The 19,438-nt window shown below is 51.4% G+C and overlaps 7 protein-coding genes across 7 annotated transcripts; 4 read left to right on the forward strand and 3 right to left on the reverse strand.

Annotated features, from left to right (window-relative positions):
- Nucleotides 1–2,263: 2,263 nt before the first annotated feature.
- On the forward strand, nt 2,264–2,971 carry TRV_03318 (uncharacterized protein; the record flags this gene model as incomplete). The annotated part of the gene is made up of 1 exon (XM_003022510.1): nt 2,264–2,971. The coding sequence occupies one exon, from the start codon at nt 2,264–2,266 to the stop codon at nt 2,969–2,971; it is 708 nt and encodes a 235-aa protein (XP_003022556.1).
- A 380-nt stretch (nt 2,972–3,351) lies between these two features.
- TRV_03319 (uncharacterized protein) lies at nt 3,352–4,860 on the reverse strand (the record flags this gene model as incomplete). The annotated part of the gene is made up of 1 exon (XM_003022511.1): nt 3,352–4,860. The coding sequence occupies one exon, from the start codon at nt 4,858–4,860 to the stop codon at nt 3,352–3,354; it is 1,509 nt and encodes a 502-aa protein (XP_003022557.1).
- A 549-nt stretch (nt 4,861–5,409) lies between these two features.
- TRV_03320 (uncharacterized protein) lies at nt 5,410–6,465 on the reverse strand (the record flags this gene model as incomplete). Its single annotated transcript, XM_003022512.1, has 3 exons — nt 5,410–5,557; nt 5,619–5,693; nt 5,753–6,465. 3 exons carry the CDS (start codon nt 6,463–6,465, stop codon nt 5,410–5,412), a joined length of 936 nt encoding a protein of 311 aa, XP_003022558.1.
- Nucleotides 6,466–7,999: 1,534 nt separating this feature from the next.
- On the forward strand, nt 8,000–8,794 carry TRV_03321 (C6 transcription factor, putative; the record flags this gene model as incomplete). Its single annotated transcript, XM_003022513.1, has 1 exon — nt 8,000–8,794. The coding sequence occupies one exon, from the start codon at nt 8,000–8,002 to the stop codon at nt 8,792–8,794; it is 795 nt and encodes a 264-aa protein (XP_003022559.1).
- Nucleotides 8,795–11,875: 3,081 nt separating this feature from the next.
- On the forward strand, nt 11,876–12,747 carry TRV_03322 (small nuclear ribonucleoprotein Lsm8, putative; the record flags this gene model as incomplete). Its single annotated transcript, XM_003022514.1, has 3 exons — nt 11,876–12,122; nt 12,256–12,324; nt 12,398–12,747. The coding sequence occupies 3 exons, from the start codon at nt 11,876–11,878 to the stop codon at nt 12,745–12,747; spliced, it is 666 nt and encodes a 221-aa protein (XP_003022560.1).
- A 634-nt stretch (nt 12,748–13,381) lies between these two features.
- TRV_03323 (uncharacterized protein) lies at nt 13,382–17,418 on the forward strand (the record flags this gene model as incomplete). The annotated part of the gene is made up of 3 exons (XM_003022515.1): nt 13,382–13,444; nt 13,525–15,453; nt 15,517–17,418. The coding sequence occupies 3 exons, from the start codon at nt 13,382–13,384 to the stop codon at nt 17,416–17,418; spliced, it is 3,894 nt and encodes a 1,297-aa protein (XP_003022561.1).
- Nucleotides 17,419–17,833: 415 nt separating this feature from the next.
- Nucleotides 17,834–19,323, reverse strand: TRV_03324 (uncharacterized protein; the record flags this gene model as incomplete). Its single annotated transcript, XM_003022516.1, has 2 exons — nt 17,834–18,604; nt 18,730–19,323. Coding segments are annotated over 2 exons (1,365 nt in total), but the record flags the coding sequence as incomplete, so codon positions are not given.
- Nucleotides 19,324–19,438: the final 115 nt, after the last annotated feature.

Genomic DNA, 19,438 nt, shown 5'->3' on the forward strand with positions numbered 1-19,438 from the left:
CGGAAGATTGGATGAGCAAATGAGACTGTGGTAGCTGAGAGATTTCAAATTCAAATGCTTTCTTTGTATTATAGAATAAGGATGGCCCCTTATTATGAGTAAAAATGTGACAGATAACCCTACATTCCGCGCAGTAATTATGCATAAATTTCGAGTCGCTCGCTTCTGCTGACCTTCGGGTTGCTTCTTTCCACTTATGCAGCCTGCCGAGTATGTCATTCTTCCCACTGAGGTAATGGGATGCGATTTCCAACTGTTCCTTGGCCACGCATATTTCGAGAAGACCACACGGTTTATGGCATCCCCAAATACTAATCGGGTTGGACTAGGATTGACCGTTCGAAGCGCCCGTTTTGAATCATTTTTTTAGCTAGGTATAAGAAGGTAGAAGTATACCCTTATTCATAAATCATCGTAGTTGACTTAGTCAACGGGATAACTAATAATATCTAATCTATATTTCCATTATGCTTTTCAAGCCTTCCAATGAAATTAACTACAGCTTGGCAGTTCATTTACGATAAGAGCTTGCAAGGTGAAGAGAAAATAAAATATTGAGCGATATATCATATAAATAGCAAATATAATTTTAAAGGAGACTTATAACTAATGGTTATTCGTTTGCTACACTCTTTTAATCAATCATATCGACCTTTTGCTGCTATTGTTTGACAACCATCTAACAGACAACTCCGCCCTGCTTGAGAACTACTATTTTTCTCTATATTTATAATAGGTGCTGTTTGACTAGTTAGTTAAATGCCCCAAAAGACCAGACTCGGATGATCTTGATAATACCCCTATTTTGGCGCCGCATTCAAATAACATACAAGGCGGCGACATTCACTTCCTCCCGCTCGAGCCCCTGATTTCATAGGAAATCAGCGATCCAATTACAGCTAGTTAGTTATGGTGGCAGCAAAAAAAACGAGACCAGATACTCACCAAAAAAGAAAGACATCGGAATGCCAATATGATAGCTGTGTTGATGGATTCGGCTTAGAATGGACAAGAAACCGCTCTTTCTTGCAAGTAGAACGGATATCCAACTAACTAACTGCCTATAAACGGAGAGATTCCATACAAAAATCCTCTAGACAGAACATTAAATACTAACTAGTTAGTTACTTGTCGGATAGACTATCAAATACGTTGAACCTCCTGCAGTTTGAACACCTACTTAACCTTCTCTACATTGAATGCAGATTTGGATACCCTAGGCGAACAGCTGGCCTTTGCATAACTATAGACCATAACTGCTTCCGACGGCCTGATCTGCTTGGGCCTATGGACATACTGCGCATGCAGAGCCAGAAGCCGTACACTTGCGTCCTGGGGCCAGTTCATCAAGAGGGAACACGCTCATCCTGTAAGTGAAGCTGAAGACATCGCCCAAGCCAGTCCACGGCGAACAGCTGGTCATCGAACCTGCAAGCGCAAACTAGACGCCCAACTGGCTACAGAGGACTGTGTTATGCCTCTGGATTGACGGCCATAACGTCCCGCTCGCAGGTTATTTGCAGCCATAACCGCAGCATCCAAACCATTAACCGCAGTGCCACGGCCCCGGCTATGCAGGACAGCATCGAGCGGTTGGCTGTCCGTCTATCAAAACCGCCTTTTTCATCCCCGCAGCTCATGCAGCTGCGAGTGGGACATCGACGTGGCTAGCTCTGACTTGCCGCAAGCCACACACAAAGGTTGAAGGGAAGACTGAGGGAGAAAAAAAAATTAGTCAATTGGCCTGGGACTGGTCGGGTTCGATTTATTTCCTTTTATTCTTTGCGTCTTTGGCTCCTTTTTATGCAGCGGTTTGTGCCCAAGTCGTTGAGATGTAAGTCAAGTGAGAGCGGTGATTCCCACACTGTTCTGAATTGATCCTTGTCGGAGAAGAGAGGGCCAAAAGGGACGCCCAAAACTCCGTGGGAGCGGGCCGGGTGAAGGGAAAAACCACATAGACAAGACATATTTATATCCTGTTTTCGGTCCTGGAGCTGATATTGCCGTCTTGCGTTGCGGGTTTGAGCACTTCGCTGGGTGTTTTAGAGGGCGTGCAACTATATACAAGTCGAGGCCAGGGACCAGAGGTCGACTTCGCTGCCCTTCCAGTGTCTTCTGCATAATTATTGTCTATCCTGGCCGTATAATTCGGGTTTGCCCACTGGACTGAGACATCGATGCAGTAGTTATCGAGCCCTCTCCGTCGTGTCGAGCATCTAGTTCAGCAGCCCCGTCCACCGGCGTAACTACACCGACTTTCAGCATGATTGTCTCGATATGCACGTCGCAGTCGATGCCCTCTGGCTCCAGCATCGACTCGACAGACCGCAGTCCGCATGTCTACTCCTCCCGGCCCAAGATCCTCCATCAGAACGACGGCGGTCCTGTCGTTGCCCTGCCAGCTCCCTTCCCTGACCATGACGAGACCCTAGACCCGTTCGCCCTCAAGTGTATCTTTGCCGGAATATTCGAATGCGATAAATCATTCGAAGACCCCGAGGACTGGAAACTGCACGTCACCGGGCATCTCATGTCCCATCAGCCCCCGAGCAAAGTGAGCTGCATAGTGTGCAAGCAGGTCTTTTCAAATCCGCAGGTCCAGCCTGTCCAGCTGCAGATAGAGATGCCGAATCAACAGCATCAACAACAGCAGCAACAACAACAGCCCGTGGGAGGAGAGGCATGGCAGAACATGCTGGATCATATCCTGGCTGAACATCCGCGCTGGGGAGCCTGTGGCCAGGTAGAGCCGTGTCCGGACTTTGACCTGATGCGCCATATGTACTGCATGGGTATCATATCAACAGAGCAGTTCAAGCTGCTACAGCTCACGAGAGAGACGCCGCCGCATCTCCCGCAGAATGGCTCCGCTGCAGAGCCGTACTTCATCCAGACCAGCTCGCGGAGGGAGCGTAGACAACGACGGCCGCGTCTTTCAAATGCCGGCTCAAGGTCGAAGATCCATCTATGACGACCACTTTTGGATGACTTTCTTCCTTTATATCATTACTGTCTTCATGTCTCTCATAGTTAGCCTGCATCTGCATACCCCATTTTTGCGCATTTTGGATTCTTGTTTTATTAGTGAGAATATTCGTCAAATTTGATTCAATCCTTTCTTTCTTTCATTTGGTCAATCTGATAGTTAACTACTTATCCGATATTAGCCATGCATGCCTTGTTTTTTTCTGGTTTCGAGAACGCTTTCATGTAAATAATTGCAATCAAATAGCAACACGTGATGGATATAAAATAAGTACCGAGCTGAAGCTGAAACCGAGAAGATAGATTGGATAGATCAACCGAAAACCCCCCGAGACAGAATGGGAGATTGGTATGTAGCTAACCCGACTACCCCCGTATCCCCGGCCAGTCATAACGATGGGCATTAAAGAAAGACAGCTCAGCCTCCATGAACTGCGTTGGCAGCATTTTGGCTCCTTCGTACTTCAGATACTCCAGGCTCGCGGACAAGGATGGGATATATGCATCTGATTCAGTGCCTTTAAGGACAACTTGCTTCAGGGAGTCAAAGTTCTTGTTCATAGCGGCAGCAACTTCATCAACCAGCTTCATGTTCATGATATGAGCTCCAGATGTCAACGCCGGCATCAACAGGTCAGATATATACTCTGCCTGAATGATCGAACCAGCCCGCCAGATCTTCAGACAGTCTCCTAGATCGGTGTTCCATTTCTCATCCTTGGATCCACGAGCAATCAGCTCGAGTCCTTGGCAGAACGATGCCAGAATGGAGATGTATGCTGCGTCTCGAAGCTTTTCGACAAAGGTCGGGACATCATGGATGTGCGTGAGCCTCTTCGGGGGCGCTATGCCTAGCTTTTGGGCCACTTTGAGCCTCTGTCTCCTGTTCACGCTGGAGACTCGCAGGAATTGGCCCGCTGCGATGCTGGGGGCAGAGACGTGCCGGTCTGCTGCCTCCATGACAGACCAGTACAGTGTACCCGCGGTGTCGTCATCATCTGCATGTCTTACAGCATCGGGCATGTCATCCAGGATATAGGGCTTGTCGGCAGCTTGGCTTTTATCGCTGTCCTTTTGGGGTTTCTTCTTTTCTCGACAGATGCTGGCCCCTATCTGGACAAGGAACGTATTCCTCAGGGGCCCCTCCGAGTTCCAGTTCTCGAATATATCCCCGATTTCATCATATGATTTACCCAAGCCATAATGCAGCAATGCCCACGCCTCACATATGGTAGACAGCATTCCATTCTCAATCGCATTGTGAACCATCTTGACATAGTGGCCTGCACCTCTGGTTCCGACATTGGCCACGCAGGATTCACCAGTTCGAGCGTCCTGCGCTGCAAACTCCTTCATCAGGGGCATCACAGCCCTGATGGCATCAGAGTCACCTCCAAGTGCTAGACTAGGTCCAGGTCTAGTCGAGTGATTGCCCCCTGACACTCCCATCCCAATCCAACTAACTCCCTGCTTCTCCATCTCCTCTTGTCTTCGCTCCGTGTTCCGATAATTCTCATTGCCTCCATCGAGTATGATATCTCCATCTTCAAGGTCGTCCATCATTGAGGCCAAGACACAGTCTGCCGGCCAGCCATGGGTGATTGAGAAGATGAACGGTCGACGGCCTCGTCCGTCCTGGTCGATTGCCACATCAACGCTCTTGACGAAGTCATGGATATCGTAGAATGGCCGTATGTTCTCCTCCACCCCCTTCTCTCCTTCGACCTTGTCCATCACGTTCCTCACATTCTCGGCTTTGGCGTCCCAGAGTGATACCTTGATGCCCCTTTCAGCAAAGCCAAACGCCATCGTGGCCCCCATATTCCCCGCTCCAACGATGCCGATACACTTGAATATTTGCTTCGATGGAGCCATGGTAACGGTTATTCGCTTATCGTCGAATACCGAGGGTGTCATGTAACGTATGTCAATATATAGTCTTATATGGATGTGCTACGCAGCCATATCTAGTAGACAACACCGGCAAAGAGCCACACTGCAATACAAATCATGGAAGACGGGGCCCCTCATGAATATCTAGAGGCAAGATATCCAAGTTGCCATCAGCTTGTGTAGAGACGTGATTGGAAGGGAAAGGGGCTTATGACGACATACCTCAGCCCCCGAAACTCTCTGGCCTCCCGACCTATAAAAGAATCACAAACAAAAACTCAGGCCTTTCCAGTGCAAACAATCCAATTGATTCTAAATAGCAGATCATCTATATACGTCCAAAGAAGTGCTCATCAGGAAAACGGAGGGACGCTTCGCTAAAACGGCACATTGATCAAAAATATGTTCAGGAAATCGGGGTAAATAAATGAAGGAAAGGGTTTGCACATCAAGCGACAAACACCAGTCCCGAAAATTCAAAAAATTAGAAGATGAAGGAGAGATTAGGTTGCTTTTGGGTGCTGAGTGTGTTTACTTCTCCGCGGCATCGTTTACACTGGTTCCCTCGCTTGGAGGGATACCCTGAAGGTCTTTCGACCCTGCACCGCCCTTTCGCATCGGTGGGAACCAGAATCCAGGATGGAAGATGGTGAATGTGGCAGCGCCCAAAGCAATCATCCTAGGGTCGTGTCAGTCATTAACCAAGTATAGGTGTACAAGAGACATCATATCAGCCTTACATTCCGTCGAGGAGCAGAAAGTCCTTCTCATTTCGCATGAGCGGGTTGCCCCAGCCGCCGGCCATCTCAGGTAGACTATACAACCACCTTGTAAATACTAAGTTTCAGGATAAAATAATACCTTGAGCACTTACCGGTATATGCATCGGATCAGGATGGCAGTATAGGCAAAGGCATCTGCCGCACAGAAGATCCAGAACGATTTACGTGCTGCAGCTCCATGGGGCAAGCCGCTGGAAGAAAATCCCTTTCCACTTCGGAATGCTCGGATGAAAAACTCAAGGGCAAGAAGCCCGCAAACCGACATGGTAGCTACCTGGAAAGCAATACCGGCAATAATGATACCATTGCCGACGTTCAGCAGCTTATAGTTACTCTTCGTTGCTGCGGCAGCAACCCCACCACCAACCGATTGCAGTATAAGAGAACCAATATCGCACAGAATGAACACCCATGTATATAGCTTTGGCTTGATGCGGGAGTGCTCTGGGCCAACAAAGATGACGATATGCTTGATTGTCAGGTAGACGCCAGCAGCCAAGAAGGTGGGAGCCAGGATGAGGCAGACAATTTGGATTTGAAATGCGTCTTTCGACCAGGGGTTCTTGTTCATGAGCAGACGCCCTCCGTAACCGATGGCTTCTAGGGCGCAGGCCATGAACAACGCAATCAGAAAAGACCATGTGCGAGTGAAAACTCCAAGGCCTAGCTGGACGAGAGCCAGAAAGGCGAAGAATGCGGTCAGGAAGGCATTTGACCCGAGCTGGGGATAGTAGCCGTAGGTGGTGGCCACCACAGGGCACGCTGGCCCAACCTCTGTACACGTAGCAAAACTCGGCTGTGGCATTGTTCCCTTTTTTTTATTTTTTTATTTTTTTATTTTTTTATTTTTTATTTTTATTTGATGTTTCTCCGCTGGATAGTTAATGAGCAGCGTTTAATGAGGGTATATTTGAGATCGGGCTTGCGTCCGGCCCAGCAAGACGTAGGAGGAAGGGAAACCAGCAGAGCAAAAGGGAAGAAAAGAACGAGAGACACGGATATCGCCTGCCATAAGTACGGAGTCATGAATTATGCATAACTTTTTTTGTACCGGTTCATTAATAATAATATGCTGGGCGAGGACGGGGGCCGGGGAGGACTTGATATCGAGTCGTTCTCGCATTCCTGCGCTCGTTCTCGCTCTCGTTTTCTCTCTCCAGGCGTTCCGAACCCTGGATGGGCTCCACGGGGTCGGCCATGTCTCCCGTAAACCCGTGCAGGATGTCCAGGCTGGCTAGCTTGGAGATGGAAAAAGAATAGAAACGAAAAGAAAAGAAAAGAAAGCAAGCAAGAGGTAGCTTGTCCCCAGAAGAGTGCTGGCAGCCAGTCAGGGGGGTTCGTAGCTCGTTAATTCGATGATCGCTGCTTGCGTGCCTCAGAGCTGGACGGTGGATTATCCGGGCCTTCCGCCGGCATCATTGGCCAGCGCTCCCGAAAAGCCTTATCCCAACCACGCTACGGTGACAGCCAGGCCAGCGGACACTGAGCGACCTGTCATTCTGGGACATGCCGGCAGGTAATGGCTGTTATTAATGCGGCGGGACTGCTGGTCAAAACATGGCGCCCCGGAGATCGCACAAGAAGTCGCGGAATGGATGCGACCAGTGCAAGCAGAGACGAGTCAAGGTAGGGTTGTTGTTGTCCAAGCCAGCAGAGCTTTTTTTCGTTCGGTTTGCCCTTGCACCGCAGGCTTCCCCCCTCGCAGCTATTAGCTATTGCGTCGTGTTAAGGCGTGGGATGGATGCTGTCTGCATCAGGGCCGATGGCATCGTATCTCTCTGTCCTTAACCGGTTGTTGATGGAGCCTGGCCGGTCAGGCATAATATATTGCTGCGTACCGGGCAACGCACAGTATATGGGGATTTCAATACATCTGCCCATCCACATCCAACTCCCTCCCCCATCAGCCGCGAAGGTGCCTGGCCCCATGCTTATTTCTTGTTTCTCTCCTGATTTAGTGTGACGAACGAGGTCCTCCTTGCACCAACTGTCAGAATCGAGAGATAAATTGCGTTTACTCATTGGCGGCTGCTCGCCGGGTCAAAGCAGCCTCAACGACGTCTGCCGAAGCGTCACCCATACAATCATCCCTATCACCAAACGCGCCTCCCGTCCCCAGCGGTAACCAATACCATAATGGGCGGGCCGAGCCAAGTCCAGGCCCACCACCTCCTGTAGCACCACCTATTCTTCCTCTACCTCCTGCCGTCCGCCTGCTTGAGTTCGAATTAGCCCACAAATACACTACCGATTCATATAAAAGTCTTTCTGGCGTGCCCGAAGACGGTTATGCCTGGCAGGTCCATATCCCACGCCTGGCAATATCTAGTCCTTTTTTGATGGATGGGATTTTTGGGTTGGCAGCCCTGCATATAGCGTCAAGTGCAAAGCATCCGTCTGAAATTGTTTCATACTTTGATGCTGCACTTCGATACCATACCCTTGCCTCGTCACCTTTCCGTGAGGCCTTAAACAACATCACACCGGCCAATTGTGAAGCCGTCTTTGCCTTTGCCATCATCACTACGGTTTTCACATTTTCCTCAACGCAGATAGCGCCAGGCGGTAGGGAAAGCGGGACTGTACTTGAAGATGTGATAGCAATATTCGAGTTATTGCAGGGGATCAAAGGCATCTTCTCAGTTAGTGAAGGTTGGCTGGAAATCGGCTGGTTCTCGTCAAGCATCAGGATAGAATCAGAAGATGTCCCGGTAAATAACGAGCCAGGAACTGAAATTGCCTTCCGAAAGTTAATGGCCTTTACGGATGAGACGTTAGCCTCTGCCAATGCGGAAGAATATAACGTTTTCAAGCGCCTAGTCCACAAGCTTGAGCTATGTTTCTCAATATTCCGTGAGAAACAAGATCAGAGCCTGGTATTATCATGGCTAAGCATGCTGGATAAGAATACTGTATGCGAAGCCCGGCGCGGCAATCCCTTAGTACTGCTTCTCTTTATGCATTGGGCGGTTCTCATGCATCTTATGGAACCTCGCACCTGGTGGGCTAAAGGCCTCGGAGCCGGGCTAGTTGCAGAGTTGCTAACTCGATTCCCGTCCGATCCCCGGTTGGATGAAATGACTCGGTGGCCACGAGAGAAGGTAAACCTTCGCCCAATCAAGCTTTTGACATAGAAAGTATTTTGGGTCAAACTTCACCGGCGCGGGAGGTATGACGATAAAAGCTGAGTCCGGAGCAGGCTTGTTCTTTCTTTTTTTTTTTTTTTTCTCACCTCCCCTTCTCCTCTCTTCGGATGAGATTAATTATCCTTCTCAAATGATGTAACACGATGGCAATGTTGGCAATGTTGCCTTCGTTATACTTTACGTTCGTCTTTTTTTTTTTTCCCCCATGTATATTTTAGTTTATTTTAGTTCAGCCGATAATGGACTCGTGTCTTCAAATCTGCAATCTAAGCGGAAAGTTTCAATTTGGAGAGTTCCTAAGGTGAGGGTCTAGTTCATCAGCTTGAAACTCAAGAAATAAAGATATGACCAGTTCACTCACCATTGGAAAAGTCAGCGTGGGAGCCACCCAGGCGCATGATGAGACCAAATTACCCCGGCAATCCTGCAATAATATTTCTGTGTCTCATTGCAACATATCACTCCACATCCCTGAGTTATAACAAACATGGGCCACTCCACAATTCCCACTGCTTTTTTCTCAGTTCTGCCAGGAAATAATATATATTAAACATTAAAAGAGACACGCAGGGTGTTCTTTCGGTGCCAAGAACGGGGGACTGTCGGACGAACGGGATATAAGAGTTAAAAATGCCATAAGTGTGACGGCCTGTTGGACCCAGGAAAGTATCCCGGAAGTATGGAGTACTAGGGCTGAACTGGCCAAGTACGAAACTCAGTTCAAGCAGGATTCCAGGGCCAAAGATGAGCAACGTTAAGACTCGCCATGTCTCATGGCGCCTGGCTGTCTGTGCTACCGAGCTAGGATATCTGTCCAACACTCATGGGAATCGAATCCGACGATAATGCGAGAATTGCCCGGAGACCAAGGCACGACACCCTTGCTCGTGTGATCGACTCTCTCAACTTTTTTGGCATATGTAAGGGGAGTGTCTTTTTGGGGTATTATGCGGCTCTCACTTCTGATAACCGTCCTGTTTATAGATCCCTGCCGTTGTTCTCTTAAAATAGCAATCGACGCTCCCAAGCCAGCTTAGGCAGTATTCAGGGCCAGAGCTCCGCCTTTCTCGCCAATCCATAGCACGCTCGGCCAGTAAGAGGGAGATACCGTCGCGTCTATGAGCGTCATTTACGTCGTGTTGACGTTGAGCCAACGGAGTACTTCAGCTGTCGTTGAAAAATAGATATCACGTGATTTGTATTTCGGGGAGTCTATTTTCACCTCTTGTTTGTTTTTCTGTCTGGAGAGCGATCTCACCTGCGAGACTAGCTAACTGACTAACTAACTAGTTCACGAACTAGTTAAACGGAAGAGAACGGCAGCGAGCCATCGCCGCTAGCTACCTCCATATATCCGGCCCTAGTGTCAATACTACTCCTTCCTGCATGCTACTTTATAGTTCGTTGATGGCGCAAACTAACAAATCTTTCTGAATGTTAGAAACAATACGGAGTACATGGGGTTCTTCATTGCATCTATATCCAGCTACCATGATGACAAGGACAATATCTCTCTATTGCATTCCCCGGCCTCCACAGAAGTCCGAATGACAGGTCTGTATACAGGAATATTCGGGCATCTAGCTTGGCCATGGGCGGCAGCGACCGTTGTTGCCATCATTGTCCTAGCGGGTTCGTTAGCGGCGATTGACAACATTGCTCGCTAAGAGGGGATATCCACTTACAACCACGCGACGGCAGTATCTGGCGGCACAGTCTTGGTTGTGGTTGCACGGGCGGTCAACAGGGCACTTGATATCGCATTCAGGTTAGCGGTGAACACGTTGAGCCGTTAGAGCAGGTTGTGAATTACCTCGTCAGCGAGAGGGTTGTTGTTCCTAGCACCGAGGGTTGCTGCAAAACCGGTGGCAGCGAGCATCATGCTGACGATCAAGGAGAGCTTCATATTTGCGATTCTTCTGAAGTGGAATTATTTTTGAATGACTGATACGGAGTATGTTTGTGCCTGGAAAGATTATGAGGAACACAGCAGGTCAATTGCACTATATATATCTCTCCATGCTCGTTTGTTGCCTCCTCTTTGCAGCCGAGAGGATCAAAAAACACCGCACAGCATACGGAGTAAAGCAGGATCAAACCAGCTGTTGACCTCTTGGTAGCTACGGTTTCAATTCTCGGGCATGATACCTGCATTGAATCGCCTACCCCAGATGTGCTGTTAAGCGAAACATCCTCCCGAAGGATTGGAATTCTGAGACATGCTTCCAGAGATGTACTATTATTTTGCTTCTGTGGTTCAACCAAGCCACAACGATCGACAGGCAGAGGAGCATCGCTCCAGTTGAAGCCAAAGGCTAACAATAAATTTTTGTCTGCTTCACTTCAGCTCGATCCTATGGTCTTATCTTTGGCATTTTTATGGTAAACTAAGCGAGATCTAAGTACGTAGTAAGACGATCGATTCTTCCAAATTGCTGTCACATATTTATTCTATTAATATCCTTTGATAGCGAAGATCTAGCCCTGGAAGATCGCTCTTGTGTACGGAGTACTCCGTAGTAATCGTCGGGCATTGGCTTCGCATCTCCAACTTCGGCCCGCCCATAATCCATTCAGGTACTCAGTATGGAGGTATCTTAGAGCCGCCAGCAGCTCCTTCGCTGTCTCTTAATATCAATGGAACTTCCCCTACGGAGTACTGCTAAACACCTTCCTCTTTAGGCCCGGAAAAACACTTCCATCACGTGATTAAAAGGAACAATGTAAATCCGAAGTAAATGCAAACGAGACAAACAAGCCAAAAAGCGTAGTTTCTGCCCGATCCGGCAGTGCGTCTTCGATCTTCCAAACTGGGCAAAATCGACGACTTCGACTTCGGCTTCGGCTTCTTCGTCTTGTTCCTTTTTGCGCGCGCATTCACGATCTTCGTCGACTGTTCTGCTCGCTGAGACTGGCGAAGCACGATGCCCAGGAGAGGCCGCTGCATAAGACCCTGACGCCGAGCGAGTTTCACTGCAGACGGAATACTAACTGACCTGGACATCTACATCTACCTCACCCGCACATCCAAAGCGCATCACTACGAACTCCTCCCAAGATACACATACGATGGAGAACTTCCCGACACTAGAACAGGCTGCGCGAGGGCGGCAAGGTGATCCTATGCGTCATCCCCAAGGCGGAGGACATCACGGACCCAGCCCGCCGAGCAACCCGCAGCAGCAGCAACCGCAGCAGCTGCAGCAGCCTCAGATCCCCCCGGCTTCCGCTATTCCGCTTCTTGAGCCCCAGGGCCCTCCTCAGCTGCCTCCCCAGCTCTTTACGACTGCGGCACAGCTACTAGACTTGACAGACAGTGAGATCCTTACCTTTCCGCGTTGATAGTGGGGGAACTTGTGTGTGTGTGCTTGAATTTGGGGTACATCTGGAATCGGAGAGTGAGGTTTTATAAAGTCGTGGCTAATTGATACATGATATCTGGCGTGCAGAGAAGTTGGTGTTGGTTCTGCGTGATGGCCGCAAGTTAATTGGAGTATTGCGAAGCTGGGACCAATTCGGTATGTCAATGGGCATCTCCCTAGTCCCTGCATTGCGTTAATAGAGAGAATACAAAGGCTAACAGCTATCCAGCCAACATTGTACTGCAGGACACGATTGAACGACTATACGCCGAGAATCTGTATGCAGACATCCCTCGTGGAGTGTTCCTGGTCAGAGGAGAGAACGTATTGCTTCTTGGAGAGATTGTACGTCAATGTCCCTGCAAAGATACCAGCCTCCAACCACTAATTATGTCTCCAATGCAGGACCTCGATAAAGATGATGACATCCCAGAGCCTTACCGACAGGCGCCTGCGTCCGAAGTCCTCAAGCTAAAGAAGCAGGCCGAGGAGCGGCGGAAACGCAAGGACAAGCGGCGAAGCACGCATTTGCAAGCCCTCGGGTTTGAGCCTGAGCACAGCGGAGAGATTCTCTTCTGAAATGACTTCCCCCATCAGATCTAATCTAGTCTTTACACGAAATAGTGCTGCTACTCTTAAGGACTATGCTGGACACCGCTACGAAGCACACACAAAGCATTGATATGTGAACAACCAGCTATGCCAGGTACTGCCCGAGAGCCACCTGCACAGGCTTTGTCTGCCCAAGGTGCCCTCCCTTTTCCTGTCTAAATAGAGCTCTGAAGATGGATACGCCAGGCCATGCAGAATATTGTGAAATGCATCTCCTGCGCCAAAGCGTCTGTTTTATATTTCACACAATGACAGACCACCTTTTTTTTTCTCTTACCAACCCCGTCTCTCTTATCCATCTGACCCTCGAGTCTATAGATCAAAGATAGAACTATCTTCTTTTGCTTCTTCGTTAAAAAATAATCTGCTGTCTTGCTGGCCCACACAGACTTCCGCTATCGATAAAAAACCCACTTGGCTCAACTAAGGAAAAAAAAATAACGACGCCAAAAAATTATCTCGAAAACCATAAAAAGAGCATAAAAAGAAGAGAAGAAACTCCGGCTTCACCACCAACAAAAGCTGGTGACAGCTTCGACTCTAGCATCGCCGGCAGAAGCAGAGACGGGAAGCGAGAGCGAGTCTCCTGTATTTCGCCGTCATGGCGTCGCTACACGAGAAGCTGGACAAGATCAAGTCCCCCAAGCTGCAGAACCAGCACCATGTAAGCAGCCCATCTACAGCTATACAGACAGGCAGACAGACAGACAGAGAGAGAGAGATAACTGACAATGGCATACGCAGACCGGAGTCGTCCTTTCAGCAGTCGAAGACACCCTGCGCGACCAGAATGCCGAGTTCACCGCAACGGCCTACTTTGCTGCGCTGCTCGCCCTCCTCCCGCAGTCCATCAACACCACCCAGGGCATCGTGAATAAAGAGCTGGCAACCTCCGTCGTATATCTGCTCGACACGGTCTCGGCCTTTGTCCCCGCGCCGCTGCTCCGCTCCAAGTTTGCGCAGATACTGGGCAGCTTGGTGCCGGCCCTGACGCTCGCCGAAGTCGAGGCCCCGCTGCTCAAGTCGTCCGTCGGTTGTCTGCAGAACCTGCTGATAGCGCAGGACGCGGCGGCATGGGCGCTGCCGGCGTCGGAGATCGGGCCTCGCAGGGCCATTGCGGGCATGCTGGCGCTGGCGGTCGATCACAGACCAAAGGTCCGGAAGAGGGTGCAGGATGCGCTGATACAGATACTCAGACAGCCCCCGCCGAGCCCATCGCTGGACCACCCTGCGGCTGATCTATGCGCTGAGACGGCACTGAGGACTCTAAATGACAGTGTCACTGCTACATTGAAGGCGCAGGGGAGGAAAGGGAAGCATCAGCCGGACCACCACCAGCAGCAACAGCAGCATCATGAACCCGCGGTGTCGCATGCCCTGCAGCTTGTCAAGGCTATTGCGGCGGCCTCAGGAGGCTGGCCGAGCAGGAAGATCGAGCCACTGTGCGAGCTGCTTATGAACGTTGCCCGGTCGTCGAACGAGTACCTTACCATGGGCACATTCGAGGTGTTTGAAGTGATATCTACAGGAATGGCAGACGAGTTCACTTCCTCCAAGCTACCGCGTCTGCTAGACGCTATATCAGAGCTGAAGCCAGCACACAACGATTCGCAGCTGCTCCCACCGTGGATTGCAGTTCTGTCTCGAGGCTACGATGTCTCTGCCCAGGTTTCTGCGCAGGAAACGTTTGAGAAGCTGCCGGAGCTCTTCGACCTGTTCGCGAGCTTCCTCACCTCGCCATCACGGAATATCCGCACTTCTGCCTCGGAAGGTATGATTTCGCTTCTGGTTGCGTGTGTTCCGGAGTCTGTTTTGCTAGAGGCATCAGTGTACGATGAGAAGATCATTGAAAGGCTGGCCAGGTCAGCTACGGGATTGCTTGCAGTCAAGTACCAAGTTGCTCGATCAGAGGTATTCAATGTCCTCGAAGCCATGTTCAACGCCTTGCAGTGGAAGAGCTCGCCTGTGATGAACGAGGTGGTGAAGATAGTTGGTGATCTGCGTGCAAACGAGAACTTCCAGGGCAAAAAGGAGGCCGAGAAGGTGCTGGGTGCTGCCATCAATGTCATGGGCCCCAAGGCTGTGCTTGATATCATCCCACTCAATATCGTGAATCAAAAGGCCGGCCAGCCCGGTCGAGTGTGGCTTCTGCCTATTCTACGAGACCATGTCGCAAACACAAGTCTGGCCTACTTCCGCTCTGAGTTTGTGCCATTGAGTGAAGCCCTGTATCAGCGGGTGATGGACTACGGAGATGCAGAGAAGACGGTTGAGGTCAAGATCTTCGAGACGCTGGTACAGCAGACTTGGGCCTGCCTGCCTGGATTCTGCGAACTGCCGCTGGACATGAGAGAGGCCTTTGATCAGCCGTTTGCCGAGCTGCTGTCAAATGTGCTGTACAAGCAGGCAGAGCTACGAGTAGACGTGTGCAAGGCGCTGCAGAACCTGGTCGAGTCGAACCAGGCGATTACCTCCGTTGAGTCAGAGACTGAAGATCTCGTCTTGCAGCGGCGAGTTACCCGGGAAGAAGCGAGGAAGAATATCCAGCACCTTTCTGGGTTTGCTGGAAATATGCTTGCGGTGCTCTTTAATGTCTACAGCCAGACGCTGCCACAGTTCAGGGGCTATATCCTGCAATGCATCAACGCTTATCTGAGCATTACAGGCGAGCAGGTATGTTATTACTCTACATATACATACTACTTTTTTTATCTATTACTAGTCTAACAAGAGTAGGAACTCATTGAAACGTTTGGCCGAGTAACGTCTATGCTGGAGAGCGCTCTGGAGGAAGAAGCCAACGCCAGCAGCAAGCCCAGCACGGGTCGCAAGGACAAGATGCCTCCAACCTCGCACACACTGATGGATCTTATTGTGACGATGTCCATCTACCTACCTCGCAGCAGCTTTGCGACTCTCTTCTCGCTTGCCTCCGTGGTGCTGAACAAGTCCTCTTCGGACCCCCAGCTTATCAAAAAGGCATACAAACTCATCCCGCGTCTCGCAGGCACAGAGGCCGGCCGCGCAGCTCTAAGCGAACGTAGCTCAGAGCTACAGGCCCTCATCCTGTCAACAGCAGACAAGACACCTGCCCCAGCTCACCGGGACCGTTTGCTCGCGATTCACGAGATCATCACCCACCTACCGACCGAAGACCTCCATTTCATCCCCGGCATCCTCTCTGAGGTCGTACTGGGCTGCAAGGAGAGCAACGAAAAGGCACGGACAGCTGCATTTGCCCTGCTTGTCCACACCTCGCAGCGAATGATCGACTCCGAACGCAACCCACCAGGCACGAAGATCCGCAACTCGCTGGTAGCACATATGCCAGACGACGCACCAGACGCACCCGCCACCATTGAGGAACTATTCACAATGGTTTCTGCTGGTCTGGCCGGCAGTTCACCACACATGGTTGCGGCCAGTGTAACGGCCATGTCACGTCTGCTGTTCGAGTATCACTCGCAGCTCCCGACCTCGATGCAGTCCGACCTGGTGCAGACCATCGAGCTGTTCCTGACCAGTAACAACCGTGAGATCGTCCGTTCGGTGCTTGGCTTCGTTAAAGTGGCTGTGGTAGCGCTACCGGACGATCTGCTCAAGCCGCGCCTCCCGTCCGCGGTGCCTAAGCTCATGATGTGGAGCAAGGAGCACAAGGGCCGACTGAGGAGTAAAGTCAAGGGCATACTGGACCGGCTGATACGGAAATTCGGAGCAGCCTTTGTGGAAGGGTTGGTGGAAGAGTCAGACCGGAAGCTGGTTGTATCGATACGCAAGGAGCGAGAACGGCAGAAACGCAAGAAGGAAGCGAAGCACGACGAAGACGAGGAGGATACACAGCAGCAGCAGCATGTCCGAGGCCAGCAGTCTGCTCAGGCGGGAGAGAAGTCGTTCAGCAATGAGTTCGACAAGGCAGTGTACGGCTCTGATTCGGACTTCATGTCAGGCGACGAGTCGGACGCAAGTGAGATTGAAATCGACAGTGCAGGCAACACCACCAAACGGGCCATTTCGTCCAGGGAGAAAGGCAGTAGTAGACGACGTACGGGTGCGGGTGCAGGCGATACAGGAGAGCAATACATCCGTGAGCTCTCGCCTGAATCCAACCCGCTGGACCTGCTTGCCCCCGATGCACTGGCGAGTATCTCCAGCACCAAGCCCAGCGTGCGCTTCCTAGCGTCGAAACACAAGCAGAAACGCCGCCCGCGCATGGACGAGGACGGCAAGCTGCTTCTGGGCGAGCATGACGACGAGATGGACATTTCTGCCAGCGGTGCGGGCGCAGAGTCCGGTGTAAACGCCTATGTCACTGCCGTCAGTGGTCCGGATGCGCTGCGTAAGGGCCAAAAGGGCCGCCTGAGAGCCAGCCAGAGCAAGAAGGGAGACGACGACGACGATATGGAGATGGGGATGGATGTGGAGATGGATGTGGATGATGTTGAGAAGAGTAATAATGCGCGTGGACAGGGACAGGCTGGCAGGGGCAAAGCCAAGGGGCTTGCAGCCAAGTCTGGCCGACGAGGCCTCGGGATGGGCAAAGAGAGAGGCAGCCCCGGGGGAAGCGGGAGGATTGAGAAGCGCAGGAGGGATTCCAGGGGTGCCGGCGGTGCTGGTGGCAGGGGGCGAGTTGGTAGGTGAGAAGTGAAGAGAAGCGGCAGTTGGAAGAGGAAAAATGGCTTGTGGTATAGATTGATATCCATGGTTATACAGCGATCAGAAGTCTTTTTTTTGTTTTTAAGAGCAGGGAAGAGTGACGATTATCTACTGCGTAAAGTGACTCTCTATATGCATGTGTGACTTAGCATGGACAGCGATGATTCCCTAATTCTGTCGATCGATCTTGATTAGACGATGGGTGTGGGAGAGGGCGTATGTATGCGGTGGGTTTGGTGGTATTATTCGTTCATCGTAAAAGAGAAAAAAGTACATATGCTGAGCAAAACAACGATAGTAAAAACACACAACAAGATAGATCGATACATAGATAGCAAGTAGAAGATAAAACAAAAGCAAAAGGGGGGAGGAGGAAGAAGAAGAGGAAGAGGAAGCCCGTCTATACAGCTCCCGCTTCCGGGTCTCTTTTTCTGCGTTTCCTCCGGGCGCTGGCGAGCCAGAGACACCACCAGTTTCTAACCGCCAAGACAGCAGCGCGGCCATCGTCGGTCTTCTCCTTGCCGTCAGGATTGCCCATGATCATGACGAAGATCCAGAAGCAGGCGCATATCCAGGCGGCCAGCAAGGTGGGAGGGAGGAGTAGAGGGGAGAGCAGGTGGACGAAGACGAGCATGGGGGCCGAATAGTTGGCATACAGCCTCGACGCCGAACTGTCGGCGGCGGCGGCGGCGGGCGTAGTCGTAGATGCAGGAATGCTGGCTGAATCGGTGGCAGTGACAGGCTGGGTGGGGATGGTGGAACTGGAAAACGACGCTGAGACGGGCGTAGAGGTAGAGATGGTATAGGACTGTCGCGGGGAGGTCAGGGCGGACGCTGGCAGGCTCGAGTGGGTGCTGTAGTGCCGCCGCGAGCGTTTTGCATGGTGGTTATTATGATGGTCATGGCGATGGTGATGGCTGCTGCTGCTCCTGCTGCTGCTGCGGCCGTGATCGTGGTTGTTGTTGGTTGGGCTGGTGACAGTCCGGCGGTTGAGACGGAGCAAAGGAACGAGCAGCCGGCAGACCTGTTCCGTGAGAGAGGTGGGCGGTTTGAAGAAGTGCGAAGGGGGACAGAGGCGTAAGGGGATGGCGAGGAGGAGGAATATTAGGGATATAAAGGCGTAGAGGGCGGCGAAGATGGTGAACGGCGGGAGACAGAAGGATATCCGGAGCTACATCGTAACCCGTTTGTCAGTGGTCTGTATGATAAAAAAAAAATCGTTTTGATATATCGGATTCATTAATGGGAGGAATTAAGGGGAAGGGAGAGGGAAAAAAAAAACACAAGAGCACGTACTAGCACGAAGAAGGCGTTTTCATGCGAGCAGCCAGGCTCGAGTTCGTCTTCATCGGCCTCTTCATCATATTCTTCTTCTTCGTATTCATGTTCTTCCTCTTCTTCTTCTTCTTCTTCCTCCTCTTCATGGTCGCGGCCGGCGGCGTCCTGGTGGTCGGCCTGGCTGCTGTGCCGTCTGCTCTGCTGGCTGAGACGGCTCCGGTGGCTCTGGTGGCTGCGACGGGAGTGCGAGAGCGAGTGCGAGTGCGAGTGCGAGAGCAGGTCCGTCCGAAGCTGGCTGCCCTCCGTCGAGCCCGTCGAGTCCGCTGCGAGCATCTTGATCCTCCGCCAGTCCTCCGCGTCCCGGTCGGTGTCAGCGTCGACGTCTGCTGCGTCTGCGTCTGCGTCTGCGTCGACAACCTCGATGTCGACGGGGAAGTCCATGCAGCCAGCATCGAGGATGTATGCGGCCTGGGGCACCCGGACCGCCCCGTCTGGCTCAGGAGCACCGGAGCTGCTGACGCTGGCCGGCGGGTGTAGACGAGACAGCCGCAGGGCCGCGGCGGCGATACGGCGATGCTCGTCGTTGGCGTAGGACGGCGTGTAGCTCATGCCCTGCGGCGGCGTCTTCGACCTGGTCCTCATCGTCGTCTGGCCGCCGGAGTCGTCGTCGTCGTCGCTGTGTCTCCTGCGAGGGTCTGCAACCGATGCCCGCGTCGATGCGAGGGCG

The sequence above is a fragment of the Trichophyton verrucosum genome (assembly GCF_000151505.1).
Source record: "Trichophyton verrucosum HKI 0517 chromosome Unknown contig00281_1.f1.exp, whole genome shotgun sequence".
Taxonomy (NCBI): Eukaryota; Fungi; Ascomycota; class Eurotiomycetes; order Onygenales; family Arthrodermataceae; genus Trichophyton; species Trichophyton verrucosum.